Source organism: Leucoraja erinacea, chromosome 14 (assembly GCF_028641065.1).
Source record: "Leucoraja erinacea ecotype New England chromosome 14, Leri_hhj_1, whole genome shotgun sequence".
NCBI classification, from domain to species: Eukaryota; Metazoa; Chordata; class Chondrichthyes; order Rajiformes; family Rajidae; genus Leucoraja; species Leucoraja erinaceus.
Window position 1 is genome coordinate 6,762,406 of NC_073390.1, and position 12,308 is coordinate 6,774,713.

Consider the following 12,308-nt stretch of genomic DNA (forward strand, 5'->3'; position numbering starts at 1 on the left):
ACACCATCCTGGCCATTCACTCATCTCCCCACTACCGTCAGGTAGAAGGTACAGAAGCCTGAAGATTGCAATGACCAGGTTCAGGAATAGCCGCTTCCCCACAGCGATCAGGATATTAAACTCGGCTCGGACAAAATTCTGAACATTAATAGCCCATAATCTGTTTATTTGCACTTCATCAGTTTTATTTATCATGTGTGTGTATATTTATACAATGGTATATGGACACACTGTTCTGCTCTGTATTCATGCCTACTATGTTCTGGTGTGCTAAAGCAAAGCAAGAATTTAATTATCCTATCAGGGACACATAGAAACATAGAAACATAGAAATTAGGTGCAGGAGTAGGCCATTCGGCCCTTCGAGCCTGCACCGCCATTCAATATGATAATGGCTGATCATCCAACTCAGTATCCCATATCTGCCTTTTCTCCATACACACTGCTCCCTTTAGCCACAGGGCCACATCTAACTCCCTCTTAAATATAGCCAATGAACTGGCCTCAACTACCCTTTGTGGCAGAGAGTTCCAGAGATTCACCACTCTCTGTGTGAAAAAAGTTCTTCTCATCTCGGTTTTAAAGGATTTCCCCCTTATCCTTAAGCTGTGACCCCTTGTCCTGGACTTCCCTAACATCGGGAATAATCTTCCTGCATCTAGCCTGTCCAACCCCTTAAGAATTTTGTAAGTTTCTATAAGATCCCCTCTCAATCTCCTAAATTCTAGAGAGTATAAAACCAAGTCTATCCAGTCTTTCTTCATAAGACAGTCCTGCCATCCCAGGAATCAGTCTGGTGAACCGTCTCTGCACTCCCTCTATGGCAATAATGTCCTTCCTCAGATTTGGAGACCAAAACTGTACGCAATACTCCAGGTGTGGTCTCACCAAGACCCTGTACAACTGCAGTAGAACCTCCCTGCTCCTATACTCAAATCCTTTTCCAATGAAAGCTAACATACCATTCGCTTTCTTTACTGCCTGCTGCACCTGCATGCCTACCTTCAATGACTGGTGTACCATGATACCCAGGTCTCGCTGCATCTCCCCCTTTCCCAATCGGCCACCATTTAGATAATAGTCTGATTTCCCGTTTTTGCCACCAAAATGGATAACCTCACATTTATTCACATTATACTGCATCTGCCAACATTTGCCCACTGACCCAGCCTATCCAAGTCACCTTGCAGTCTCCTAGCATCCTCCTCACAGCTAACACTGCCCCCCAGCTTAGTGTCATCAGCAAACTTGGAGATATTGCCTTCAATTCCCTCATCCAGATCATTAATATATATTGTAAATAGCTGGGGTCCCAGCACTGAGCCTTGCGGTACCCCACTAGTCACTGCCTGCCATTGTGAAAAGGACCCGTTTACTCCTACTCTTTGCTTCCTGTTTGCCAGCCAGTTCCCTATCCACATCAATACTGAACCCCCAATGCCTTGTGCTTTAAGTTTGTATACTAATATCGAAAGCCTTCTGGAAGTCCAGATACACCAAATCCACTGGTTCTCCCCTATCCACGCTACTAGTTACATCCTCGAAAAATTCTATAAGATTCGTCAGACATGATTTACCTTTCGTAAATCCATGCTGACTTTGTCCAATGATTTCACCACTTTCCAAATGTGCTGCTATCCCATCGTTAATAACTGACTAGCAGTTTCCCCACTACCGATGTTAGACTAACTGGTCTGTAATTCCCCATTTTCTCTCTCCCTCCCTTCGTAAAAAGTGGGGTTACGTTTGCTACCCGCCAATCTTCAGGAACTACTCCAGAATCTAAAGAATTTTGAAAGATTATTACTAATGCATCCACTATTTCTGGAGCTACTTCCTTAAGTACTCTGGGATGCAGCATATCTGGCCCTGGGGATGTATCGGCCTTTAATCCATTCAATTTACCCAACATGACAATAAACTCTCTTGAACTCTTGAACTTGAACTCTTGCTGTTGAAAATCTACACCTGTTATGACTATTTCTTTCTCAATCATTCTTGTCATAACTACCATGCTTTAAATATACCTGTTGATCTTTCCCATCACAGTTTATCCTGATGTACGTACTGATGTTTCAACTCCTCCAGTTTCAATTTCAAATTCTCTCTCTTTGGGACACGTAATACTGACACTCTTGCTTGAACCATACCATGTATCTCATCCCTGTATGTTGTAAACGAACAAGAACATAAGAATCTAATTTCATGTTAAGTTCTATGCTGAATATCTGTGTTTTAATACAGCTACAACAGGATCTACTACTGCAACTACTCCTCCTGATACAACGTTAACATCAGTTCCATCATCATCGACGAGCACAACAGAAACATCCACCCAGAGTTCCACCCCACCACAAACAAGTGAAACAACAACTGATGTCACTTCCACAACATCAGAAAGTAGTGAGTACAGAAAGATTTGTCCGTTTACAATGTGCAGAGTCTTTCTCATTGTTTTCTGACCACAGTAACACAGAATCAGTTGATGAATAATGATCCATTATGAAAATAACAAATTTTTTACAAATTCTGGCAAATAATCTAGATCAATTACAAGCACTTAAATATAAACCGTAAATTTCATGTTACATTTCATGCTGCGATTCTCTGTTTTAATGCAGCTACAACATTTACAACTACATCTCCTGGTACAACTTTAACATCAGTTCCATCAACAACACCATTCACTTCAGAGACAACGAGAACAACAGAAACAACAACCACCCAGAGTTCCACCCCACCACAAACTAGTGAAACAACTACTGATGTCAGTTCCACAACGTCAGAAACTAGTGAGTTCATAAAGCTTTGCCCATGAACAATGTATATGATGACCTCTTAGTCATAACTGCACAATGTGCCGCAAATCGACCTGCTGGAATTTCATGTCCCAGTAGTCCCAGTAAGGGGGATAGTATGGAGTCAAGGTATGTGGTGATGAGTTCGGTGGGGCACGAAGAGGCAGAGACAATGGGTCTGCCGGGAGAGCCGGGTTTGTGGATTTTGGGGAGAAGGTAAAAACGGGCCGTGGATAGATTGTTGATTAGTATGTGTGTCAGAGGTTAAGAGGAGAAGTCAGGAGAATGGGTTTAGGAGGATGAGATAGATCAGCCATGATTGAATGGGGGGGTAGACTTAATGGGCCGAATTGATTAATATGGATGTCAGAGGTTAAGAGGAGATGGCAGGATAATGCAGGAGAATGAGTTTAGGAGGGTGAGATAGATCAGCTTAATTGAATTGAGTTGTAGACTTAGTGGGCCAAATGACCTAATTCTACTACTATCTCTGATGATCTTGTGAACTGAAGCATCCTACCACAACTCGAGATTAGTCCTGAACTGATGATGATGGAACTGATGTTAACCCCATTGATGACCCTCGGACTATCTTTGATCGGATTTTGCCGGCTGTACCTTGCACTAAACAGTATTCCCTAATCATGTATCAGTGCAGTGTGAAGGGCTTGGTTGTAAACATGTGCTGTCTTTCTGCTGTATCGTTTGCACCCAACAAAATCTTTTCACTGTACCTCTGTACATGTGAGAATAAACTAAACTGAAACTGAAAGCAGTATGTTTTAAGCAGCTTTTATGGTTGACTTTTGTTGTATTTTAAAAGCTTCCCATTCCTTTATCTTGACTCTATCTTGACTGGTTAAAATTCTCTCTCATTGGGACACATAATTCTGACACTCTTGCTTGAACCACACTACGTATCTCATCCCTGTATTATGTAAATGAAAAAGAACATGTGTTATTAATTTCATGTTAAGTTCTATGCTGAATATGTGTGTTTTAATACAGCTACAACAGGATCTACTACTGCAACTACTCCTCCTGATACAACGTTAACATCAGTTCCATCATCATCGACGAGCACAACAGAAACATCCACCCAGAGCTCCACCCCACCACAAACAAGTGAAACAACAACTGATGTCACTTCCACAACATCAGAAAGTAGTGAGTACAGAAAGATTTGTCCGTTTACAATGTGCAGAGTCTTTCTCATTGTTTTCTGACCACAGTAACACAGAATCAGTTGATGAATAATTATGAAAATAACAAATTCTGACAAATTCTGGCAAATAATCTAGATCTATTACAAGCACTTAAATATAAACCGTAAATTTCATGTTACATTTCCTGCTGCGATTCTCTGTTTTAATGCAGCTACAACATTTACAACTACATCTCCTGGTACAACTTTAACATCAGTTCCATCAACAACTGCAACACCATTCACTTCAGAGACAACGAGCACAACAGAAACAACAACCACCCAGAGCTCCACCCCACCACAAACTAGTGAAACAACTACTGATGTCAGTTCCACAACGTCAGAAACTAGTGAGTACATAAAGCTTTGCCCGTTAACAATGTATATGATGACCTCTCAGTCATAACTGCACAATGTGACACAGATCGACCTGCTGGAATTTCATGTTCTAGTTGAAGTGCAAAAAGATCTGATTCTGATAAGGGGAGATATTTGTAATCAGGAAATAAAGCAGGAATTAGTGGAAACATTCAGCTCGCCTGTCAGCACAGGTGGAAGGAGAAACAGTTATGCTTCATTTCTCTGTCCGTGAAACGGAAGAATGATATTGTTTCAGTTGCTACCGTCGCTCAGTCTACACGAATAAATCACATGCTGTCTCCTCCCCTTCTCAGCTCTCCCTCAGCCCTCGGACTCCTCCTTTCTCTAGGGAGTTAGATGTGGCCTTTGTGGCTAAGGGGATCAGGGGGTATGGAGAGAAGGCAGGTACTGGATACTGAGTTGGATGATCAGCCATGATCATATTGAATTGCGGTGCAGGCTCGAAGGGCCGAATGGCCTACTCCTGCACCTAATTTCTATGTTTCTATGTTTCTTTTCTCCTTTCTTCTCCACCTCCCCCCCACCCTGCATCAGTCTGAAGAAGGGTTTTGGCCCGAAACATTGCTTATTTCCTTCGCTCCAGAGATGCTGCTGTACCCGCTGAGTTTTCCCAGCACTTTTGTCTACCTTCTGTTTTAACTACTGCTGTTGAACATCTACACCTGTTATGACTATTCCTTTCTCAATCATTCTTGTCATAACAACCTCTGCTGTAAATATGCCTGTTGATCTTTCCCATCACAGTTTATCCTGATGTACGTACTGATGTTTCAACGCCTCCAGTTTCAATTTCAAATTCTCTCTCATTGGGTCATGTAATACTGATACTCTCACTGATACTGGTTGTACCATCACCCGGTGGGGTATAGCCTCAGCGCAGAGGGAGAAGAGGAGGGAAGAGACTGCAGCCCTAAGATTTTTGCCTCCACCACAGTGAGGAGTTGTTTGGAGGACTCACTGTGGTGGATGTTAATTTGTGTTTGTTGTTGTTTATTATTGTATTATTGTATGTATGACTGCAGGCACGAAATTTTGTTCTGACCATAAAGTCTGAATGACAATAAAGGTAATTCTATTCTACTATTCTATTCTATTCTATTCTATTCTATTCTATGCTGAATATCTGTGTTTTAATACAGCTACAACAGGATCTTCTACTGCAACTACTCCTCCTGATACAACGTTAACATCAGTTCCATCTACATCGACGAGCACAACAGAAACATCCACCCAGAGCTCCACCCCACCACAAACAAGTGAAACAACAACTGATGTCACTTCCACAACATCAGAACTGAGTATGTAAAGATTTGTCCATTACCAATGTGCATGGTCTCCATCAGTGTTCGCGAAACAAGTTCATCTGATCAATTGTACCAATGATATAATCCGTCCTGTTTCAAGCACACCTGCATAATAACACTTAACCCATTACTATTGAATGGTGTTTTGATAATAGATTTCAGTGATCCATCTCTCTTGCTTATATATCTTGAGTGATTTAGATGTAAATCAATTGATTTCATGTCATATTCCATGCTGTTATTCTTTGACAAAAATGGCTCTGGAGGCAAAGTCGATATATTTAAGGCCGAGATAGATAGATTGTTGATTAGTATGGGTGTCAGAGGTTAAGAGGAAAAGTCAGGAGAATGGGTTTAGGAGGATGAGATAGATCAGCCATGATTTGAATGGGGGGGGGGGTAAACTTAATGGGCCGAATAGTCTAATTCTACTCCTATCTCTGATGATCTTTTGAACTGAAGCATCCTACCACACCTCGAGATTAATCCTGAACTGATGATGATGGAACTGATGTTAACGTTGTTGATGACCCTCGAACTATATTTGATCGGATTTTACTGGCTGTACCTTACACTAAACGGTATTCCCTAATCATGTATCTGTGCAGTGTGAAGGGCTTGGTTGTAATCTTGTGTTGTCTTTCTTCTGTATCGTTTTCACCCAACAAAATCTTTTCACTGTATCTCAGTACATGTGAGAATAAACAAAACTGAAACTCAAAGCAGTATATTTGTTTTTAAGCAGCTTTTATGATTGAATTTTGTTGTATTTTAAAATCTTCCCATTCCTTTATCTTGACTGTATCTTGACTGGTTAAAATTCTCTCTCATTGGGACACGTAATTCTGACACACTTGTTTGAACCACACCGTGTATCTCATCCCTGCATTATGTAAATGAAAAAGAACATGTGCAGTTAATTTCATGTTAAGTTCTATGCTGAATATCTGTGTTTTAATACAGCTACAGCAGGATCTACTACTGCAACTACTCCTCGTGATACAACGTTAACATCAGTTCCATCATCTTCGATGAGCACAACAGAAACATCCACCCAGAGTTCCACTCCACTACAAACAGGTGAAACAAACACTGATATCACTTCCACAACATCAGAAAGTAGTGAGTACAGAAAGATTTGGCCGTTCACAATGTGCAGAGTCTTTCTCATAGTTTTCTGATCACACTACCACAGAATCAATTGAAGGAATCTTACGAGCCATTTGAAAGATGAATAATTATGAAAATAACAAATTCTGGCAAATAATCTAGATGTATTACAAACACTTAAATAAAAGCCGTAAATTTCATGTTACATTTCCTGCTGCGATTCTCTGTTTTAATGCAGCTACAACATTTACAACTACATCTCCTGGTACCACTTTAACATCAGTTCCATCAACAACTGCAGCACCATTCACTTCAGAGACAATGAGCACAACAGAAACAACAACCACCCAGAGCTCCACCCAACCACAAACTAGTGAAACAACTACTGATGTCAGTTCCACAACGTCAGAAACTAGTGAGTGCATAAAGCTTTGCCCGTTAACAATGTATATGATGACCTCTCAGTCATAACTGCACAATGTGACACAGATCGACCTGCTGGAATTTCATGTCCCAGTTGGAGTGCAAAAAGATCTGATTCCAATAAGGGGAGATATTTGGAATCGGGAAATAAAGCAGGAATTAGTGGAAACATTCAGCTCGCCTGTCAGCACATGTGGAAGGAGAAACAGTTATGCTTCATAGCTCTGTCCGTGAGACGGAAGAATGATATTGTTACTGCTGCTACAATTGCTCAGGTACAAGAATCAATCACAATTACGTGAGCCACAACGACAAGTAAACTACAGCAACTAAACCTCTTATAACTACTTTTCACAGTCAGTTCGTATTGGTGGAAATGTGTCATCCTCGATAACAATCAGCACAGGAGCACCTCAAGGCTGCGTGCTTAGCCCCCTGCAGTACTCACTCTGTACTCATGACTGCATAGCCGGTCATAGTGCGAACTCCATCATCAAATCCACTGACGACACCACTGTTGTGGAACGTATCACTGATGGGGACGAGTCAGAGTACAGAAGTGAGATCGACCGACTGACCAAATGGTGCCAGCACAATAACCTGGCCCTCAACACCAGCAAAACCAAGGTACTGATTGTGGACTTTGGAAGCGGTAGGATGGGGACTCACAGTCCCGTTTATATCAATGGGTCGATGGTGGAAAGGGTCAAGACCTTCAAATTCCTGGGCGTTCATATCTTTGAAGATCTTTCTTGGTCAAAGAACACTGATACAATCATAAAGAAAGCACATCAGCACCTCTACTTCCTGAGAAGATTACGGAGAGTCGGTATGTCAAGGAGGACTCTCTAACGTCTACAAGTGCACAGTAGTGATAATGCTGACTGGTTGCATCGTGACTTGGTTTGGAAACTTGTGCGCCCTGGAGTGGAAAAGACTACAAAAAGTAGTAAACACTGCCCAGTCCATCATCGGCTCCGACCTCCCTTCCATCGAGGGGATTTATCACAGTCGCTGCCTCAAAAAGACTGGCAGCATCATCAAGGACCCACACCATCCTGGCAATTCACTCATCTCCCCACTACCTTCAGGTAGAAGGTACAGAAGCCTGAAGATTGCAATGACTAGGTTCAGGAATAGCTGCTTCCCCACAGCGATCAGGATATTAAACTTGGCTCGGACAAAATTCTGAACATTAATAGCTCATAATCTGTTTATTTGCACTTCATCAGTTTATTTATTCATGTGTGTGTATATTTATACAATGGTATATGGACACACTGTTCTGCTCTGTATTCATGCCTACTATGTTCTGGTGTGCTAAAGCAAAGCAAGAATTTAATTATCCTATCAGGGACACATGACAATAAACTATCTTGAACTCTTGAACTTGAACTCTTGCTGTTGAACATCTACACCTGTTATGACTATTCCTTTCTCAATCATTCTTGTCATAATTCCCATTGCTGAAAATATACCTGTTGATGTTTCCCACCGCAGTTTATCCTGATGTACGTACTGATGTTTCAACTCCTCCAGTTTCAATTTCAAATTCTCTCTCATTGGGACACGTAATACTGACTCTTGTTTGAACCACAGCATGTATCTCATCCCTGTATGTTGTAAACGAACAAGAAGATAAGAATCTAATTTCATGTTAAGTTCTATGCTGAATATCTGTGTTTTAATACAGCTACAACAGGATCTACTACTGCAACTACTCCTCCTGATACAACGTTAACATCAGTTCCATCGTCATCGACGAGCACAACAGAAACATCCACCCAGAGTTCCACCCCACCACAAACAAGTGAAACAACAACTGATGTCACTTCCACAACATCAGAAAGTAGTGAGTACAGAAAGATTTGTCCTTTTACAATGTGCAGAGTCTTTCTCATTGTTTTCTGACCACAGTAACACAGAATCAGTTGATGAATAATTATGAAAGTGTTGATAAATGGTGTGTTGATAACAGATTTCTGTGATACATCTCTCTTGCTTATATATCTTGAGTGATTTAGACGTAAATCAATTGATTTTATGTCATATTCCATGCACTTTGACAAAAATGTCTCTGGAAGCAAAGTCGACATATTTAAGGCCGAGATAGATATATTGTAGGTACACAAAATTCCTGGAGAAACTCAGCGGGTGCAGCAGCATCTATGGAGCGAAGAAAATAGGCGACGTTTCGGGCCGAAACCCTTCTTCAGACTGATGGGGGGTGGGAGGGGAGAAGAAAGGAAAGGGGGGTGGAGGAGGAGCCCAAGGGCGGGGGGATAGGAGGAGACAGCAAGGGCTAGCAAAATTGGGAGAAATTCAACGTTCATGCCATCGGGATGCAAGCTGCCCAGGCGGAAATATGAGGTGCTGTTCCTCCAATTTCTGGTGTTGCTCACTCTGGCAATGGAGGAGACCCAGGACAGAGAGGTTGGATTGGGAATGGGAGGGGGAGTTGAAGTGTTGAGCCACCGGGAGTTCAGGTAGGTTATTGCGGACTGAGCGGAGGTGTTCGGCGAAATGATCGCCCAACCTCCGCTTAGTCTCCCCGATGTAAATCAGCTGACATCTAGAGCAGCGGATGCAGTAGATGAGGTTGGAGGAGATACATGTGAACCTTTGTCGCACCTGGAATGACTGCTTGGGACCATGAATGGAGTCGAGGGGGGAGGTGAAGGGACAGGTGTTGCATTTCTTGCGGTTGCAACGGAAAGTGCCCGGGGAGGGGGTGGTACGGGAGGGAAGGGAAGAATTGCCAAGGGAGTTGCAGAGGGAGCGGTCTTTGCAGAAGGCAGACATGGGGGAGATGGTAAGATGTAGCGAGTGGTGGGGTCACGTTGGAGGTGGCGGAAATGGCGGAGGATTATGTGTTGCATTTGCCGGCTGGTGGGGTGGAAGGTGAGGACCAGGGGGACTCTGCCCTTGTTGCGAGTGCGGGGATGGGGAGAGAGAGCAGTGTTGCAGGGTATGGATGAGACCTTGGTGCGAGCCTCATCTATGGTGGAGGAGGGGAATTCCCGTTCCCTGAAGAACGAGGACATTTCCGATGCCCTGGTATGGAATGTCTCATCCTGGGAACAGATGCGGCGTAGGCGGAGGAATTGGGAGTATTGGGTGGAGTCTTTACATGGGGCAGGGTGGGAAGACGTGTAATCCAGATAGCCATGTGAGTCAGTTGGTTTGTAATGTATGTCGGTCAGAAGTCTGTCCCCTGAGATGGAGATGGTGAGGTCAAGGAATGGTAGGGAGGTGTCGGAAATGGTCCAGGTGTATTGGAGTGCCGGATGGAAGTTGGTGGTGAAGTGGATGAAGTCAGTGAGTTGTGTGTAGGTGCAGGAGGTGGCCCCAAAGCAGTCGTCAATGTAACGGAGGTAGAAGTCGGGGATGGGGCCCTGGTACATATTGAACAAGGATTGTTCAACGTACCCGACAAAGAGGCAGGTGTAGCTGGGGCCCATGCATGTGCCCATAGGTACGCCTTGTGTTTGCAGGAAATGGGAGGAGTCAAATGTAAAGTTGTTGAGGGTGAGGACCAACTCCGCTAGACGGAGGAGAGTGTCAGTGGCTGGGTATAGGTTGCTCCTCTGGTCGAGGAAGAACCGGAGGGCTTTGAGGCCATCCTGGTGGGGGATGGAGGTGTAGAGTGACTGGACATCCATGGTGAAGATGAGGGGGTGGGGGCCTAGAGAGTGGAATGGGTGGAGGCGGCGGAGAGTGTCTGAGGTGTCTAGAACATAGGTAGGAAGGGATTTGACTAAGGGGGATAGTATGGAGTCAAGGTATGTGGTGATGAGTTCGGTGGGGCACGGACAGGCAGAGACAATGGGTCTGCCGGGAGAGCCGGATTTGTGGATTTTGGGGAGAAGGTAAAAACGGGCCGTAGATAGATTGTTGATTAGTATGTGTGTCAGAGGTTAAGAGGAGAAGTCAGGAGAATGGGTTTAGGAGGATGAGATAGATCAACCATGATTGAATGGTGGGGGGGTAGACTTAATGGGCTGAATAGTCTAATTCTACTCCTATGTCTGATGATCTTTTGAACTGAAGCATCCTACCACAACTCGAGATTAGTCCTGAACTGATGATGATGGAACTGATGTTAACGTTGTTGATGACCCACGAACTATCTTTGATCCGATTTTACCGGCTGTACCTTGCACTAAACAGTATTCCCTAATCATGTATCTGTGCAGTGTGAAGGGCTTGGTTGTAATCATGTGTTGTCTTTCTCCTGTATCGTTTGCACCCAACAAAATCATTTCGCTGTACCTCAGTACATGTGAGAATAAACTAAACTGAAACTGAAAGCAGTATGTTTGTTTTTAAGCAGCTTTTATGATTGACTTTTGTTGTATTTTAAAAGTTTCCCATTCCTTTATCTTGACTGTATCTTGACTGGTTAAAATTCTCTCTCATTGGGACACATAATTCTGACACTCTTGCTTGAACCACACTATGTATCTCATCCCTGTATTATGTAAATGAAAAAGAACATGTGCAATTAATTTCATGTTAAGTTCTATGCTGAATATTTGTGTTTTAATACAGCTACAACAGGATCTACTACTGCAACTACTCCTCCTGATACAACGTTAACATCAGTTCCATCATCATCGACGAGCACAACAGAAACATCCACCCAGAGCTCCACTCCACCACAAACAAGTGAAACCACAACTGATGTCACTTCCACAACATCAGAAAGTAGTGAGTACAGAAAGATTTGTCCGTTTACAATGTGCAGAGTCTTTCTCATTGTTTTCTGAGCAAAGTAACACAGAATCAGTTGATGGAATCTTACGATCCATTTAAAAGATGAATAATTATGAAAATAACAAATTCTGGCAAATAATCTAGATGTATTACAAACACTTAAATATAAACCGTAAATTTCATGTTACATTCCATGTTGCGATTCTCTGTTTTAATGCAGTGACAACAGCTACAACTACATCTCCTGGTACAACTTTAACATCAGTTCCATCAACAACTGCAACACCATTCACATCAGAGACAATGAGCACAACAGAAACAACAACCACCCAGAGCTCCACCCCACCACAAACTAGTGAAACAACTACTGAT

At 42.8% G+C, this 12,308-nt stretch overlaps 2 protein-coding genes across 48 annotated transcripts in view; both read left to right on the forward strand.

Moving 5' to 3' along the window:
• The window catches only part of LOC129703226 (mucin-2-like), a 177,536-nt gene that overhangs the window by 77,509 nt on the left and 87,719 nt on the right, over positions 1–12,308 (forward strand). The window lies entirely within an intron of this gene.
• Positions 6,103–12,308, forward strand: part of LOC129703227 (fibulin-1-like) — a 78,220-nt gene continuing 72,014 nt past the window's right edge. The window contains exons 1-2 of the mRNA XM_055645507.1: positions 6,103–7,212; positions 8,914–9,072. Coding sequence (XP_055501482.1) covers positions 6,960–7,212; positions 8,914–9,072 — 412 coding nt within the window. The 5' untranslated portion in view covers positions 6,103–6,959. The remainder of the gene's footprint in view (positions 7,213–8,913; positions 9,073–12,308) is intronic.